This window comes from Macrobrachium nipponense, chromosome 2 (genome assembly GCF_015104395.2).
Source record: "Macrobrachium nipponense isolate FS-2020 chromosome 2, ASM1510439v2, whole genome shotgun sequence".
Classification (NCBI taxonomy): Eukaryota; Metazoa; Arthropoda; class Malacostraca; order Decapoda; family Palaemonidae; genus Macrobrachium; species Macrobrachium nipponense.
Window position 1 is genome coordinate 140,339,101 of NC_087201.1, and position 19,448 is coordinate 140,358,548.

General features: G+C 46.8%; 1 protein-coding gene across 1 annotated transcript in view; it reads right to left on the reverse strand.

Moving 5' to 3' along the window:
* LOC135221326 (gamma-secretase subunit Aph-1-like) overlaps positions 1-19,448 on the reverse strand; it is a 42,980-nt gene that overhangs the window by 3,277 nt on the left and 20,255 nt on the right. Inside the window, exon 4 of the mRNA XM_064259130.1 lies at positions 9,699-9,948. Within this exon, the coding sequence (XP_064115200.1) occupies positions 9,699-9,948 (250 nt within the window). The remainder of the gene's footprint in view (positions 1-9,698; positions 9,949-19,448) is intronic.

Sequence of the window (19,448 nt, forward strand, 5' to 3'; positions counted from 1 at the left end):
CTTAGCGGTTCGTAAGGGGGGTTTTTGTCAGACTACTCAGTACCTTGGTCAGATCCCAATCTGGGGCTTTTAGCTCCTTTGGTGGCATGACTGTTCAAAGCTCCTCATCAGCATGGCCAACTCCCATGAAGACGATATTCCACTCCTTTCATTCGTAAGACTGAGGCTAGAGCAGCCCTGTACCCCTTCACTGCAGATACAGACATATGTTTTTCTGTTCTGAGATATATCAGAAAGTCTGTAAACCAATCACAGTATGCTGACCACTTCCCTTGGTATACTGTCGCAGATGATTTTCTGATATTACCTGCCATCTGAGTTGCTGCTTTCTGCGAAACCCTCGCTCTCGGAGGAGATACTTGACAGTCTCCACCCGTGAAGCGATAGGGACTTCACCGACTGGTGGTACCTCTCCACGTGAGGCTGACACAGAAGGTTGCTCCATGGAGGTAACTCTCTTGGCACATCTACTAGGAGTTCCAGTAGGTCTGGAAACCACTCTGCTTTCGGCCATAACGGGGCTACCAGGGTCATCTTGAGGTTCTGAGACCGCATTACCCTGTTCAGAACCTGACGGATTAGACAAAATGGAGGAAATGCGTACACGTCCAGATTGTCCCAGGGGTGTTGTAGCGCATCTTCTGCTGCTGCCTCTGCGTCCGGGACTACTGAACAATACACTTCCAACTTTTGTTGTACCTGTTGCGAATAGGTCTATGATCGGTCCTTCCACAACATGAGCATCCTGTCCACTACCTGTTGGTGTAGGGACCAATCCGTTCCCAGAATCTGATCCCTGCGGCTCAACTTGTCGGCCACTATGTTTCTTTTTTCCCGAATATACCTGGCCTGATGTCTACCAGGTTCTCTATAGCCCACTGGTGAAGTTGTTGAACTGTCATCACATGTAACTGCCGAGAAACTAGGCCTCCTTGCTTGTTTATATAAGCTAGCTACTGTGGTGTTGTCTGACATCAATACCACCGAGTGTCCCTTTACTCTCTCCCTGAATTCTTGTAGAGCCAGGAAAGCTGCTTTTCAACTCCAGCACGTTTTATATGGAGTTTCTCTGTCCTTGCAACTCCATTTTGCTGACACCACTCAACTCCTCCATATGGCTCCCCAGCCTTCTAGTGACGCATCCGAGAACAGCAAAGAGGTCTGGGAGGATTGTTGAAGGGGGACACCCACTGTCCAGATTGTGTCGTCCGTCCACCACAGCAAGTCTTTCCTCACTTCTGCCGACAAGGGAATTTTTGCTCGTACGGGTGATCTACTGTTGGTGACCAAAAAACTCCTTCATCCTCCATTGTAGGGACCGAAGGTGTAGCCTTCCTTGTGGTACTAGCTTCTCCAGGGAGGTTAGGATTCCCAGCACCACCTGCCACTGTCTTGCTGGCTGTGTCTGCTTTCCCAGAAAGGCATTCACCACTTGTTGCATTTCTGTACTCTTTTGGTCTGTCGGGAATACTTTGGCTTGTGTTGTGTCTATCACCATTCCCAGATATTCCAAATGTTGACTTGGATCCAGCTGCGACTTTCTGCTGATTCACCACAATACCTAGGCTGTGACAAAGCTGCAGGAGGGCCGCCCTGTCCCTGAGTAATTTCTCCTTGGACTTTGCTATCACCAGCCAATCGTCCAGATATCTTATCAGCCTGATCCCCTGAGCGTGCGCCCCACTCCGACACGAGGGTGAACCACTCTTGTAAAACTTGAGGAGGACGTTGTCAATCCGAAGCACAGGACCTTGAACTCGAAAGCTTTCCCTGCAAGACTGAAGCGGAGAAATTTCCTTGAAGACTGATGGACTGGTAATCTGAAAAGTATGCGTCCTTAGATCGACTGTCAGCATAAAGTCTCCGATTCTGACTGCTTGTAGAACCGTTTTCGGAGTTTCCTCCCATCTTGAAACTGGTTTTTCTTATAAACAGATTCAGCGTTGACAGGTCTATTACTGTCCTCCACTCCCCGTTGGCTTTGGGTACCAGGAAAATCCTGCTGTAAAAGCCTTTTGTCGGACTGCATACTTGTTGCACAGCTCCTTTTTCCATCATCTTCTTCACTTCGTCCTGCAGAATAGTGGCCTTCTGAGATTTGTGGGCATAAGTGACGTGGGGTGGAATGGTTGATCTGTCAGGGGCGGGGTTACCTCGAACGGAATCAAATACCCGATCCTGAGAACATCCACCACACTGCTCTGCCCCTAGTTCCTGCCACACCTTCCAGTGATTTTGCCAGGCACCCCCCACTGGTGTGGCCGAGTGATGGGAGGCGCCCATCCTATCTTCTTGAGCCTCTCCCCCTTCCCCTATTGCCCCTTCCTCTGTTGTTTTTTCTATTGTGAAAGGGCCGATGCGTTCTCCTCTTTGGGGAAAGAGGGTCTTGTGACTCTATTAGGGATGCTATGTCTCACTGGTTTCTTTCGAGACACTTGCTGTTGTCTTCCTCCAAGGATAGTTTGACTGTTAGAGGTTTTCCTAACTGCCTGTTGCACCAACCTATCGTTAGTGTCCATCCTTCTTCTATCTATCGCTTTCTTCCAGTATGACCTCTGGCAACAGTAGTTTGCGATTCCAAGATATCCCCATTCCTCATTGCTAACAGGGAATCCAAATCCACATTGCGGCTTAGTCTAGCCAATGCTGCATCTCTCCTCATTAGCAGGATATTTGCCCAAACATTGGCACTTACGTTTGTCAGGTACGCAATCGCCTTGGACCCTGACTGTAGTAATCTAATGAACAATGGTTCATCCCACTACTTTCCTTGTTGCTTCCGAGGATGCAATTTTCGCCACTGCTGTTGACCAACAAAGGTCTAACCAGGACGCAGCCTGAAAGACAGAAGAAGCTGTTTGCTTCTAACGTGGCAGCCTCTTGGTACGTCATCGAAGGGCACTCCATTTTAACCTGATCCAAGGTTAATCCAGGCCTTAACCTTACAACATTAGGGTTCATTTGTCTAGACAGCAAAGGGACCTTCGGTGTCGTTATAATATTTCCTTTGCTTTATCATTGGAGGGGATAAATTTTAAATGATCTATTAGATCTTAAGGAATTATCCCTCCCTGCAATCTTTGCGTTTACGTGTTGCAAAGACCGATTCCGCATGACTCGAACAAGGCAATTCATACGACACCTTGGTATCCCTCTTTTAGTCCAAACGCCATGTCAATTCCAGGAGAAGCATACTGGCGGTGTTTTTTCTGTCTTTCTCCGAAAGGCTATTGAATTGACGAAATCAAATCAATAACCTCTGCATACGAGGCCAGAAACTCTTGGTTTTCTCCTTCCTCCGGCTCTAGTGTACCACTCTCCCGTCACGAGAGATGTTGTTCTCGCCTCTATCTTCTGACAGACGGCCCGGAATTCCACGGCCCGCCTGCCCCTACGGCCGCCAGCCCTCTTTGATCTTTGCTGGCCGCTGTTGGCTCGATCCCAGATAGTCAGCAGGGGAACGAGAACGCCTCTCTCCTTTCTCTGCTCACGGATCTAGAGCGAGAATCTCGTCTAGATCTCCAAGATGAAGGCTCCCTTAAGACAGAGGTAAGTTTCGTCTTATTAGCATTTGGCATCGTTTTCGGAGCGTCGGCGAGCCCGGCCTCGGCCTTCTATCCAGACGGACACTGCCTTCCACGAACGTATCCGCCGAGGTTGCCAACTCTCTATTTTTCGTACTTTTAATAGGAGCCTTATCGTCCTTTTCGTACGTATTTTGAACGGCCTTACGGGCGAAACCTGGGACCTTGCATTCCATCCTCTGCTGCACCTTTCGCCGCCAACGTCGATTTTAACCAGAGGTATCGCAGTTTTTTGCGATCCGAACTGGCAACTCCGCCTCGGCCGCTAGCTCGCCGGCCGTCACCTCTCTCGCTTGTTTCGGACTCTTGCGAACGGCTTCGTCTGGCAACCTTTTGTGCTTAATAGCCACTGATTTTCCGACCTTCTTGACTGACTTGAAAAGACAGTCTTCGTCCCAAGAAAAGAGGAAGAATTGATTCTTCTCCTCTTGGCCCGAGGATCCGCTAGGAACTCCCTTAATCCCTCCTCCAACGCTTTGACTGGCGCTCGCCGTGACGTTATAAAAATCGGACCTTAGCGATTGACGCCGAACTTAGAGGAAGAAGAACGAAGAAGGCGAAATCACACTTTCTTTTTGTCTCTCTTATTCATTCTCTCCTCTATATCCTGTAACTTCTGCATTACAGTTTGCATTGACGGATCAGAAGGCGTATTAGCGTCTGGGGAGCCGCGAAAAAGGCCGAGAATCGGTCTGTGACGTCATCACGCCTGCCATCTCAGAGTGTGACGTATGTTGTGACGTCATCCTCTCGTAGGAGAGACTGAGAGGTTTCTGCTGGTAACCGCACGTTTTGCTGCCAAAAATTACCTCCCACGTTCTGCATCGCTGTAAATACTGAGTGGGATGGTGAAGCAGCGGCATTAATTTCCCATAAATTGCAAGCCCGGGGGATGAGGAACCATTCAGCGCTGCCGGACCCTGCTGGAACCGTGACGTCATATAATGCGCAAGCAGACCATCCCAAGGTTGGTAACGCCTGGTAGGCCTAGCGCTGACCACGTACCATCCTAACCTATGCGCTTGCGTAGCAGGAGCCTGGAACAAAGATGGCGGATCTCCCCCTCTACTTGCTGGGAAGAAAAGAGTGCCAAATTATTTCCATAAAATTACCCAGGCCCCTCCCGACCGTTTGCGATACAGAACCGCTAGGAGAAAACCAAAGAAAGGGTATGAGACAATTCAAAAGCAGGTTGGAGAAACATATGGAGCAGCCCTGGTTTATTACCAGATACAAAAGAAGCCGGTAAGGTTTTGGTTCATCCAAAGATGGCGTCACCCCCTTTCTTTTTGTTTATTGGCTTTTCCCATAGAACTTCTTCCACTTGTTTTTCCACCGACCAACCGCGAACAAACAGAACACGGATTAGTAACCGTACATACGTTTTTTCCTGCACCTACTACACGTTGGATGATTGGATCCCGTCGACACCGAGGCTTAGGAACCTAGAACAAGGGAGCCACTGACTCCTGGGCATTTCCTTTGTCTCCTCTTCGAAGCGGTAGACGATCCCGATGTTGAGGCAAAATTCTCCATCATACCACGTATACACTCTTACCACCACACTAATCACACTTGGAGAAAGAAAAGGAATTGAAAAAATATAAAAATGAAATGGATAAAGAACGGGCTAAACCTGAAAAAAAAACCCGGCTTTAAATGAGATAGACAGTAACACGTCTTTATCTTAAAGGCGGTAGGAAAAGTAACTGATTGGGTCACAGGTAGCCGTGGGCATTCTGGGTATACATGCCCCGTGACCTGGTATAGATGCCATTAGTCCCTGGATCTCACAAGTGTAATTTTAATTCTACCGGTTTCCAGCTTGGCGCTAGTAAATCCTAATGTTAAGACCGAAGGTTTGTTTCGTGTATGAACAAGTAACTGATTAAAAAGAAAATTAATTTTCACTTAACAATCCTGGATTCATCAATTTTCTAGAGATTAGAAAAAAAAAATCCATAGTTCATCTGATTCAACTGTGAGATATCATCAAGGTGTTCCAAGGAAGGCACCTGATCATACTTTAACTGGTTTGTATGAAAAATATTAACTTTATTTTGGAAAAATTAGTTGCAATTATTACAACTACTATTATTATACCAACAGCAACCTAGGTGAAAAGGCATTCAGTTAATAACATAAAAAGGTAAAAGTGGACCTGTAAGATCAAAGAAGTATCTCCTGGGTTACAAATAAGTTGAGGTAACTATGGACCTGGATAAAAATAGTCACTGCCAAATTAAATCTCTTATGCAAAATAGGAGAACACAAATTGTATGGCTGATGGAAATAGTAGGTCTAATGATGCTGATACACTATGCCTACCAGGATGCCATGATGGGACTGACAGGGATTAAAGAGAGATGAGGCTCACTATCATGGCATTGACAGAGATTAGAGAGAGATGAGGCTCACTGTCTGACAAATAAAACTCATCCTGTAGCAACTATCAATTAGTATCTTGAAGAATACGAATCCATAAACCGTTCGGCACTCCATGCATTTGTAATTTGTAATTAATAGTATCTAGATTTCTCTCACAAACTGAAGACTTGGAAAAAGCCCTGATCTTGTGAACAAGAATCTTAATCTGTAGAACTCTGCCCTCCATAATACTACTGACATAACCCGTTTAGGCCAAATTGAAATTATATTCTTCATTGTCTGTTCCTTAATTCACCTCATGGAGAGAAACAACCTGGACATGTCATCCCTTAAATCCTTACCAGGAAGAATAGTTTTCAATGCACAGTCTAAAAGGAATGCTTGATCCAAAAGATCAAAGCAGCAAAAATCAAAATTCACATAATCCAAAAAAGGCCATTTTCAGCATTATTATAGGGGTTCCAACTATTCACAGATTCTAAACAGATTCTACGCATGCCCCGGGAATACGGGAACCACTGTAGATGGAATAATCCTAAGTTGAAGTTTCTAGATGTTAAATTTATCAGTTGATGAGGCAAGAACACAAATTAAATTGAGTAAGTATGAAAAAGGATGAATATTGATTAATGAATGATTGTGAGAATCATCAAGGCCATAATTCGAAAATAGTCCAAAAGTATGGAGATCTCTAGGAGGTATGTACTAGTCATTAGGTAACATGAAATTAGAAAGTTAGACTTTTATGACTTGGGGATTTCTATACCATGCACTAAGTTACTGCTTGCAGATGTAAATATTTTATCTTTTACAGAAGACTGATGTCTGGTACTTCAAGCAAAGAACAAAACGGGCTATACCATAAACAACTGGTTTGTGGTGAAACAAATTTAGCAGTAATATTCTAATCCTCTAGTCCACGCAAAAAGCATAACCATGCACTAAGTTACTGTTTGCAGATGTAAATCTTTTATCTTTTACATAAGACTGATGTCTGGTACTTCAAGCAAAGAACAAAATGGCCTATACCATAAACAACTGGTTTGTGGTGAAACTAATTTAGCACCAATATTTTTATCTTATAATCCACGTAAAAAGCATAACCAGAAGAGTATGCAATCCTTTATTATCCCAGAGTAATAAGAATATGTTTGTAATGAAAGGGAAATAAACTTAGAATGAAAGGAAGAACACAGCAAGGGACTGTTACACTCAGAATCTTCACACAATCAAGTATGGAGTTATAAAAGTGTTATTATGTGCTCCAAAGCTGACAAAACAGCAGCTTCATTAAGTCAAGGACTCAAACAACTGTAAAAACATACAAATCAAAAGTAAAAATGTGTAATTGGAGTAAAAATGTGTAATTGGAACATGTACGTACAATTAAAACTTAAAATACTGGTTACGTAAACCTTAGTCACTAAAACATCCCAAAGCACACAAATGTATTGCTATCAAATTAAAATGACAAGAATATCACTTTGATCAAACTATGACCAAGAGCTAGTAGCATAGTACACTCCATATATTTACAAGCATCAAAGAACAAATGCATGCAACAGACAATTATTATTACCAAGTACTGTAACCAAATAAAAATGTTGTGTACTATTTCTAAAATCATAGGATTGACCTAAAGGTTAGTCCTTAAATCAGAGGAAAGAATGAAGGCAAATTAAATTCAAGAGGTCCAATAGCTACGTGGAAAGAGATAAAAAGGATTAGATGAAAAGTAAAATGCAGAAAGCATTTTTTGAGGAATCTCTTGATGCAGAAGAAATCTCACCAATAGGTTCTTTGAGAAAAGCAAAATGCTCAATTCAAAGTGTAACAAATGGAGTTCCCAAAGAAGACATTAGTGATGATGAGGCGATAATCCCAAACATCAAGTAAATGAAGACAGAAGAAATATTTGTCCGGTTTGCTGTGACTCTCCCAAAAATGCTGCTATTACCCCTTGCAGACATACTCTGTCTTGATTGTGGCAACACAATTGCAGCTCAACATACAACTATAGTCGGTTCACTTAAGGTAGATTCTTGGGCGAGTCTTATGCCTACAAGAAGTTTGTTTGGCAGCCTCTGATTGGCTGGTACCAGGAGGTAGGCAGCTCGCTCAATGTCTCATATTTTTGTCTGTAGCTCAAATTATCTCATGCTTTGCACAAGATAGGAAAGTTTTGGTCATACCATAGGATTTGGTATCAATTGTACAACTAAATAATCTTTTTCTGAAATCAACAACTAAATAATCTTTTTCTGAAATCAATATGATAAAACACAAAGGAATTACAATGAGTAAAAGTGAAGAGAGAAGCATTTAATTCTTTATATCTCTTTTTACTTATCATTGGATTTTGCATCATTCATGCGATCAAGATAAGATAAAACTGCTTTCATACAATAAAATTCACCCCTGAATGAATTGGTGCTTTCAGATTTTAGGTGCATGTGATTATGTGAAGAGAAAATGAAGAATTATGTATTATATGTTGCATCCCTAAAATGATTCAAGCTTGACAGTATTGCGAGAGACAGTGATCTGCAAGACACCGTTGCGTTGATCATCTCAGCAAGAGCTTTGAGTTGCCAATTAGAAATATAAGAAGGTTGCAGCTTCAACAATATTTACTGTGTTATGTCATTACATTATTTGTAAATAAATACATGGAATTCCCATTATGACTGTCGAGCATTCAAAATCCAATATCGTATATGTGAGTATGTCTGGACATATCTGATAAAAAAAAAAAACTAATAATCAGATGGATGTATCTGGTATCATAGAGCCTCAGATCGGGCTAAAGAAAATTCAGTCCAGGAAAAAAGTTGAAATCTATGGCCAGACTTTGCACTCAACTCAGCCTAAGCTTTAATCAGGTTGTTTCAGCATACTGTTTCTAATTTTCTTATATGAATGAATATACTTTCAAACGAAAGAGACATCAGAGACTTATATGAGTGATATGAAATAACGATCTCAATGAAGTAATAAACAGAAGTAATAAACAGTGAAGTAATAAACAACAAAGAATTAAGTTACTTTCCTTTCAGGCTGAGTCAAGTACAGATGCCACATAATAAGACACATTTTCTGGCATTTTTTTGGCTTCATATTGCATGCATCTAAAATCTGAAAGCACCAGCATATTCAGGGTGAATTGATTATATAAAATCACAATTGTTATGACCTCAGGTTTGTTCGCGTATGAACAATTAAAAAAATAAATGTAAACAAAAATGCGAGTCAATCTCTTCTCTGTCAACATTGGTTCAAAGGCTGCAGTTTATGAGTCAACGTTGATACAGCAATATCTATTGACGTTAGTACATAATACAGCAAATTTTGTTGTCACTAATACACTGCATTTTCAGCTATCATCTTTAGCACACTCACAGAAAACCTTGTATCGTCACAATACCCTTACAACACTGTCATCAATGTCAAAGAACCTTCAGTGAAACTCGGTTTGTTAATTACGGTACTACACTGATACACCACTATGGAGATTTGGGGATTTGACAGATGAGACAGGATTAACTTAATGGGGAAAATCTTAATTGCATTTTCATGACTGTATAGCTTGTTTCAGGCTGCAACTATAGTTAGCTTGTAGTCTATTATGACCAAGCATTCATGAATAAAACTAAGAGGTTTGTTATTTGTATCTACACACCAAATGGCCTTTGACCGCTTAAAAAAATATACTACACTAATACTTACAATACAAGATGCTAAAAGATGGCAAAGTACTACATAAGCCAATTGTAGATATGCACGACGATGCAGGGCATTAAAGAAAAGAATACCCCAAAATACATGGAGTAAAATAAAAGCAAGACTTGTGACTGCTGATGCTATGAAAAACTGCTTGGGATCACCATGCCTTCCGATAGTGCCTGGTCCAGTCATATCAGCAAGGACATTAATCAGTGAAAATGCTCCTGAATCATCCCACCAAAAAGCCAAGTCCCTGAAACTGGAGAAGGTAACATCTTAATAGTAAATTCATGTCATGGCTAAAATTATAGTTACCTTACTGTTCAATTACTTTGGTACTTGAATGACACACCTACTGCAAACTCTAAAATGAAGGCATACCTCCCATACATCCAATTACTTGGAATTAAGCTTCATAGTTTTTATTGGCATTAACCAATATAAACTAGAATGCAAAAATATTTCACAGATTCAAAGGAAGTAAAAACCATTTCCTTGCTGCCACCAAATACTATTTTTAGCTAGACAGGAAAGTGACAAGTATATAACATTTCTCCACGGATGGGATGTCACTTGTACTTCAGTTCAGATGTTATCAAACCTAACAAAGGATGTAAAATCATTCAGAATTTTCTGGGGCGGGAAAAAAAAGTTGGTATGTTTATTTATTTTGGTGCAATTGGTAAGGTGAGAGTTGCAATTCAGATTTCCACAATGAAACTTTATAACAAAGCGCAATGAATAATGGTTTGAAATGGGCAAAAAAGATAGGATGAAATGTGTAAGATGAAAGCCCATATGCATGAAGGAGATGCAACCAAAGGAATTAGCAATAACCTTTCAAGGTACTGTATCTTCAGGTAGAATTTATGATGTAGATAGGTGAAAATGGACTGGTACCCACAACATGGCAGATAGATAAATAAAACTATGCTCCAATTCGGATGATATGGACAAAAAATTCAAGTTCTCCAAACTTGACTGCTACATTAAAATTACTATGCCAGTTAGTTTAGATCATGTAAGTGTTGGTTTTATGCAGACACAAGATGATCAGTTTAAATCTATTGGATATTTCTCTACCATCCAACAGCATTACAGTAATACTGGTAGAGATGCAATTGCCAGCATTACAGTAATACTGGTAGAGATGCAATTGCTGTTAGTACTCTAATTTTTGGGGGGTTACATTCACCATTCACACAAATCACCAATCAGAAGTTTCAGTAGTCAAAGAACAACAAAGTCACCAAGAAGGACCCGGTGGGCTATTGAAATGCAGGATTACCATTTCAAAGTAGAATATAGGCCAGATAAAAATAATCAGGTAGCAGATCAGCTAAGTAGACCAGTCAGAGCAATATTCTATCAGAGATTATTGACCTGAGAGTGGCATGGGTTGTTTTGTGTAAGGGAAACTTATCTGTTAAGTTTTGTATGAAGAGTCTTTCTCTTCTACTTTTGTCTTCACCTATACCCATTTTTATATGGGGTAACTCTTTACATGAAGTGTAATGCCCAGAACTTTCCAAATTGCATGATAATAGGTTAATCATTAGGATGCTTTAAGAGTTACATTATTTTCAAAAGATAGTTCTTCCTGCTTATAGTTACTGAGTGAATTAACCTGGATGATGATGTAAGAAACTGTAAGAAAAAATAAGTTGATTCTTCTATAAATTACAAGTAGTAACTAGATCTTGATACAGTTTAAGAGCATAGGTTGGTAAAGTGATTAGAAAGTTGATATTAAAAAACATAATTATTTTGTCTGTTTGTAGACTTCACTGATTACAAATGTTCCCCTATTATGATAACTCTGGTAGAGAGAGAGAGAGAATGTGTATTTGCTACTCACTAGATATGTATTGTTACTGTAGATTTATGTTCTACCCTAAATTGGTCTAAGACTGTGTTGTTCTTCACAAATGAAAACCAGTTTCCACGGGATTAAAATAATGCAATGATAGAAATCTTTCATTAATATCAATGACCATATCTTCATTAACCTGTAAAAACATGGGTTTTCATTACATCAAGAGGTGATAATTATGCATTAGCCTCTCAAACTGATAGTGCATATGAATGTGTGACTAAGCAGAGGTGTTCAAATTTCCTGTGAGTTTCTAGACATGTACTGAAGCCAAGGAGGGGACAGGAACTTGGCCCCTATGTTTTGCATTTGTAGTGAAATATTTCTCCTTTATAGTTTTAGCTAATATTGTCAACTTTGCCATAACAATGAGTGGAGTTCTTTGTATTTCTGCCATACTATACAGGAAAAAAAAAAATCACAATTTTTGAAAGTAAAATGACAATTTGTCGAAAATTGCATTTTTCCTAACTATACAAACCTGAGGTCCTTTAACAATAGGAAGTAGCTAGCGGCAGCTGGAACGGTCGTAAGCTTCGAACAAGGGGAGAACGGTAGTTTAACTGCTTGTCCGACGCGCGCGCGCGCGGTAAACAAATCACTTTTGCTTTTGGCCCATGCAAAATACGCAGTGAGGGCGGTGGCATGAGGAGGGACTATATGTAAAGGACCTCAGGTTTGTATAGTTAGGAAAAATGCAATTTTCGACAAATTGTCATTTGTTCCGATACGTAATGCAAACCCTCGGTCCTTTAACAATAGGAAGACTCACTTCTTGGTGGGAGGAATCTGAGTCTTTGATGAACAGACTGGTGTTCGTGCATCCTTGGAGTGCCTCCCTGGTCGTAAGAGCGAGGGAGGGATCCAAGCCTCTGTCCGATTGATCGGGGTGTGCACCGCAGGATCAATGGTCAGACCTCTGGGCCGAGTACTAAGAGAGAGGCAAGCGTATCTCTTCGTACCAGCATTGTAAGAACTTGTTCCTGTACAGGAGCAAATATAAAGTCATGGGTTTGTCTCATGTAGGCATCCACTTCCTCCCCCTTGTAGGAGAAAGTGGTGGATATACGCTCCTATCCCTAGTTAAAGGGATAGGATGGAGCTCGGTCGAGTAGCTTACCTGCATCTGACTCCCTTCCAGCGTGGTGACGACCGTATCCCTCTGCCCACAGGTAGAGGTAGAGAAGATGGTGAAGAGAAGCCAGTCACACTCTCATTCGCACATTCATTCTCCCAGTCATACCAGGAATCGATGCTGTTCTGCCTGCTCGGGTGCTGGGGTAAGCTTACACAACGTGTTGAGTAGCCACCACAGGTCCCAAGGAAAAAGTATCCAAGGACTTGTGGGCAATATCCCGAAGGTAGAAGGACGTGAAGGTGGTCTGGTTGGCCCAGACACCTGCCTTCAGGACCTGCGCCACGGAGAAGTTCTTACGGAACGCTAAGGAGGGTCCGATACCTCTGACTTCGTGGGCTCTCGGTCGGGAGCGTACGGATGTTTCGTCGCTACCATCAGCCTCGTACGCTCGCCCTGATCACCCTCACGTAGCCAGAAAGAAAGCGTTTGTTCTTGGGAAACTTCTTTTCTTGGTAACCCCAGTGCTAACGAAGAGGCGTCGACACTCAGGCCTGAGGTGTCGAGTTCTCTTCAGATAGCGCCGTAGCACCCTCACAGGACAAGCAGCATCTCATCTTGCATCGTTATCGGTGAAGTCCAGAAGGGAGGGATCGTGAAAGACTCGAACCTGTCGTCAGGATCGACGGATTCTGAGTCTTGGCTACGAAGTTCGGGACGAAATCGAGCGTCACAGATCCCCAGCCTCTGGTGTGTTTAACATCATAAGAAAGACCATGTAGTTCCCCTACTCTCTTCGCCGAGTGCCAGGGCCAGCAAGAAGAGGGTCTTGAGGTCAGATCCCTGTCTGACGACTCTCGGAGTGGCTCGAAGGGTCTTCGAGTCAAACTCCTAAGGACGAGAGTCACATCCCACGCAGGGGCCTGAGTTCCCTGGGTGGGCAAGACCTTTCGAAGCTCCTCATTAGCAAGGAGATCTCGAACGAGTTCGAGATGTCCAGTCCCCTCAGTTTTAGGACGAGAGCCAGGGCGGCTCTATATCCTTTAACTGTGGGTACTGAGAGGAGCTTCTCTCGGCGAAGAAACACGAGGAAATCCGCTACCTGCTGAAGAGTGGCTCTGAGAGGAGACAGACCCTGTCTACGACACCAACCCACAGAAGACGGCCCCACTTCCTTCTAGGTACCACAGCTGCTAGAGGGACTGTCGGACGTGGTCCAGCCATTCCTCTGTTGCTGCGCTACGAGAAAAGGCCTCTCGTTCGCAAGAGATGGTGGATAACAGCCAGCCGTGAAGTTGAAGGGACTGGACTGCTTGGTGGTACCGTTCTATCTACGTGTGGCTGGGCTAGAAGGTTGTGCCAATTGGGTAGCTCTCTCGGTGCGTCCGCAAGAAGAGCCAGCAGGTCCGGATACCAAACGGGTTTGAGGTCGTGTTTGGGAGCCACCAGGATCATTCTGATATTGGGATTGACCAGCACTCGACTGATCACTTTCCGAATCAGACAGAAGGGAGGAAAGGCGTAACCAAGAGGTTGTCCAAGGGTGTTGGAGAGCGTCCTCTGCAGCTGCCCATGGGTCGGCAGGGCTGAAAAGAAAACCTGAAGTTTTCTGTTGTGCCGGTGGTCGAACAGGTCTACGACCGGTCGCCCCCACAGGTTGAAGACCTTTTCCGCCACATCTTGGTGTAGAGACCATTCGGTTCCTATCACCTGATCCCGACGGCTTGAGCTTGTCCGCTACTACATTCCTCTTGCCTGGGATGTTAGCGTGCTGACAGCTCTATCAAGTGAGCCGTGGCCCACTCGTGCACCTGCACCGTCAACTGGTGAAGCGGAAGAGACACTAGGCCCCCCTGCTTGTTGACATATGCCACTACTGTGGTGTTGTCGCACATCAACACCACTGAGTGTCCCACCAAGCGGTCCTGAAATTCTTGGAGAGCGTAGAACGCCGCCTTGAGTTCCAGGACATTGATGTGAAGGTGCTTCTCGTGATGGTCCCACACACCTGCAGTCAGCAACTCCTCCAGGTGTGCGCCCCATCCCTCGGGTCGATGCGTCTGAGAACAGCAGGCATCTCCGGGGGGGGAGTGCGTATGGGGCACTCCCTTCTTAAGAGGTTCTTGTCGTCGAGCCACCAGGCTAGGTCCTGCCTCACCTTGTCCGTGAGAGCCATGGGAAAGTAAGGAGGAATCCTTCGCCTGAGACCAACTCTCCCTTAGCCTCCACTGGAGAGACCGCAGGTGAAGACGCCCGTGAGGGTAATTCTTCTCGAGTGACGACAGATGGCCGATCACGACTTGCCATTGCTGTGCTGCCTGTTCCTGCCGAGACAGGAACCGGCCGGCTGCCTCCCTGAATTTGCTGATACGCAAGTCTGCGGGAAAGACCTGCCCTGCTACCGTGTCTATCAGCATACCCAGGTACTTCATCTTCTGCTTGGGTTCGAGATCGGACTTCTCGTAGTTTATCACGATCCCCAGATCGCGACAAAACTTGAGGAGTCGATCTCTGTCCTGCAGCAACTGCGAGCGGGAGCTCGCCAGGACCAGTCAATCGTCGAGATACCTCAGAAGACGTATCCCGTGCGAATGGGCCCACAGCTTGACACCGACCAGAGTGAACACTCGCGTGAAACACCTGTGGGGCGTTGACGAGACCGAAACAAAGTGCCCTGAATTGGTACACCGTCCCGTCGAAGATGAAGCGGAGGTACTTTCTGGAGGACTGATGGATGGGGTTATTTGAAAATACTCGTTCCTTCAAGTCCACTGAAAGCATGAAATCATTCCCCCTGATCGAGTCGAGCACCGAGCGTGCCGACTCCATCGTGAACCGCGTCGTGCGAACGAAGCGGTTCAGGGGAGAGAGGTCTATCACCGGACGCCAGCCCCCCGATGCCTTCTCCACTAGGAAGAGGCGGCTGTAAAACCCGCCCCTGATTGGTTTCCTCCAACGATCTCTAAACAGCTCGTTTCGCCAGCATGGTCTTTGATCTCCTGTCGAAAGAGCGTTGTCCTTTGATGATTCCCCGGACATAAGTTTGTAGATGGACCGGTTTGGTGATGATGGGGGGCCGAGACTCGAAGGGTAGCAGATATCCCTCCCGAAGGATGTCTACTATCCAATTCTCGGCACCGTAGCGCTGCCAAGTTGCCCAATGGCTCGCTAGGCACCCCCCCACTTCCGGCAGCAGGTGAGGGGGAACACCGTCCCTAGCGTTTCCCACCTCGTTTCGACTTCTTCCCACCACCTCCTCGGGGAAAGGAGGGCTGGTTACGGCCTCCTTTCGCAGAAGTCGAAACAACAGGAGTCTTCACACGGGGCTTAGACGGTGCAACCGTCTTCGCCGCCGTGGAAGCGCCAGCTAAACTCTTGGGCTTAGCCGCAGTTGCTCGAGATTGCCCAGTAACCTTCGAGACTGCCTGGTGAACTAAGCGGTCACTGTCATCAGTGCGCCGCCTTTCCACCGCAGCGTCCACCATCTCTCCGGGAAAGAGAGCGGGGGAACTCCTAATAGGTCCATTGCGAAGCCCGAGTGCCGCCTCACGCCCGGCCCCCTTGGTCACTCGGGTAAGGACTGGCGTCCCTACGTCGAAGAACCAAGTTGGCCCACAGGTTAGCAGTCTGATGGGGTAGGTAAGAGATAGCTCTTCCTCCAGACTGGCACAGTCTCCTGAAAGAAGCGTCGTCTTCGAGAGCAGAACTCCCAGAGCCAGCCGCTACTTTGGATATTGTGAGGGACCACAAATCCAGCCAAGAGACTGCCTGGAACGCTGCCATAGCGGTAGATTCCAGGACAAGTGCCTCCTGCTGCGAGAACCAGAGGTTCTCCGACAGGAGCTGCTGCAGGGACACACCTGGAGTCAGCCTTGCTAACTCCGGGTTAACCTGTTTTGGCTGTATCGGGTCTTCCGAAGGCACGTAGAAACGCCTCTGACGCTGTAGAGGAGGAGGAAGCAGCTTGGAAGACCGTCCAGATTTCAGCGAATCCTCTCGCCCTGAGACAAGATTCTCGACTTGATCCAGGACCGAGTCTGCAAGCTCCGATCGCGGCAGCCCCACCATCATTTTGGGTTCCTTCTTAGGACCCCAAAATGACTCGAGCCGGGACGTGGGCTCGGCGGTGGGTAGCGGCGATCCTTCCGCAAGGTCATTATGCTGACGAATACAGCCCTTTAATGACTTCTGCAAAATTCCTCTGTATCTCGGGAGTAACCGCGTCTTGCGGAGTAGGACCGTCCAGTCCCTCCAGCAAGAACAGGTCCCGAGATACTCCTCCTTCAGAAGGAGGAACAGCGGCAGACCCCTGACGGTCGCCTCCAACTACTTGCGCGTTGATGTCCTGGGGTCGGGCAATCCTAGAACCGTGCCTGATCCATACGGCGTCATAGCGGGATCGCGAGCGGCGCACCTCTCGCGATCACTCCTAGGTACCTCGCTCCTCCCGGTGTAGCCCGAGGAGGTTGAAGGTACAGGAGAGGCAGACCTGACACTCACCACTCGCTCGCTGGCAGGACCAGCGTGCGTGGGGGGCTGCTGCTGATCGTCAACCCGCGGTGGCGATCGAGCAGCAGGCCTAGCCTTGCCGCTCGCCTGGGGCGAGAGGCTCGGCTGAGAACGTCGACGCTGATCTCTAGCGTCAGGCGAGCTGTTGCTGCTTACCGTCTCCGCCCGGTCCCCGTGGGAGCGGCGGTCAGGTGACCTGCTAGGCTCGCTGTCACGGTGAGACCGGCGAGCGTCCTCTCGGCGCGTCGAGCCGCTGGTACCAGGCCGTGGCTGGTACCGACGGCCGCAGGGACCCCTTCCTCGCCTCAACCCGTGGCTGGTCAGCGACCGTCACGTCAACCCGAGCAGCCAGCTGGTCGCTGCGAGAGCGTCCACTGGCCTGGCGAGAGTCGTCTGCACGACTCTCACCAGTCTTCTGCTCCGCGCCGCGGTCTTGACGGCGAGCGAGCTCGGGCGTCAAACTTTGGCAGGAGGACGGTCTCCCGTGGAGACGTCCTCGGTACTCTACTTTCTCGCGAACGAGAAGGCAGCCGAGACCGGGTTCCTGATTTAGCGGCAGAACCGCTAACACCAGGTGAGGACGTACCAGCCGAGGCTGGTACACCTCTGGTCCCCGTCGTCTTCTTCTTTGCAGAGGAAGAGACGGGCCCCGTTCCCGAAGGAACAGGAGGACCAGCAGAAGAGCTCCCCGAATCGCCTGAGCGAGACGGGCCCTTAGAAGATCCCGAAGGAGTCTTCTTAGGGGGGGAGGAGGCAGCCTTCTTCTTCTTCGGCTTGGTAGCCTTAGAAGTCGAAGGGGAAGAGGAGGCAGCAGACGACGAAGACGACGACGACACCTTCCTCTTCTTCCTCTTCTTCTTCGCCAGGCTCCGCAGGACAGACGTCAGGTCTTCCATCCAGGAGGGAGCCGGGGCAGTTGCCGAAGCAACAGGGCCCGACTGCACCTGTCCGGAAGGACCTGAGACTGTAGCAGCACCACCAACAGCAGGAGCAACAGGAACAGGTACAGGAACAGCAGGCACAGCAGCGTCTGAAATAAAAGGAGCAGCAGGGACAGCAACAGGTACGGCAGGTACGGCAGGAACCACAGGAGAGCCAGGCGTCCTGTCGGCAGCTACCGTCATTCTTGGCACTGGCGGCAGGTCTAGGGGAGTACTCTTAGGGCAGCGGAAGTCCGGGGTCGGCAGCACAAGAAACCAGGTGGCGGTGGCACCGTCCTCTTTGGCACGGCAGTAATGGGTTTGTGCACCGCAGCTGTAGGCGTCACCGTCATTACATGCGGCGTATACACAAGATGCGGCGGCATGTCATAGGCTGGTGTTGTGGTAGTGGTAGTGGTCACCACACCATGAGTGACCACTGCCGACCCCGCCAACCGCTGAATCAACCCCTGAATGCTTGGCACTCCCTGCAGCCCCAGCGACTCCCACACCTGTCCAAGGTCGTCCTTCACTGGTGGCACATCTGCGGAAGCAACAGTCGGGTTAGTAAGAGGGGTTTCCACTCGCGCTGGGGGGAGACGAACCCCACCCAGAGCGGACGGAAGACCCCGAATACAACTGGACGTCCGGGTAGCGGGCGCCCTCCTCCACACTCGACGGATCGAGCGAGGAGAAGGACTCCGCTACCCCCCCCGCAGGGGAAGGCGCGAAACGTGGGGGCTGACCGGGAGGCAGGAAGGAAGACGAAGTGTCAGTTACCAAAGGAGTCACTGGAGAGCTTTCCGATGACTTCTTTGGAGGCCTAAGTCTCTTCCTGCCCTCGTACAGAACCCACTGCGCCTCGGACCAATTCATACAGGTAATACATGGCTCGTCCCGGGAGCATTCTCGCCCCCGGCAACGAGTACACACCTCATGTGGATCTACGTCCACGAAAGATCTAAATCCGCCGCATCTACCGCCCCTCCAGCCCACCGGGACAAAACACTCTAACGGGCGACTGGGGGCGCGGCGCAAATCTCCATTTCTTGATCACTCATGATAAGTCAATGTAATAAAGAAATGCAATAAAGTACTTACAATTCATATACACACTAACAAACCAGAAAGAGGGCTGAATACTCAAAGCAACGACAATAGCGGGCAGAGCGATGACGAACATGTCCTGTCTCCACACGGCCGAAAGCAAAAAGTGATTTGTTTACCTCTCAGTCAGCTGCGCGACGATCGGACAAGCAGTTAACTACCGTTCTCCCCTTGTTCGAAGCTTACGACCGTTCCAGCTGCCGCTAGCTACTTCCTATTGTTAAAGGACCGAGGGTTTGTATTACGTATCGGAACAATTATATTTTTCC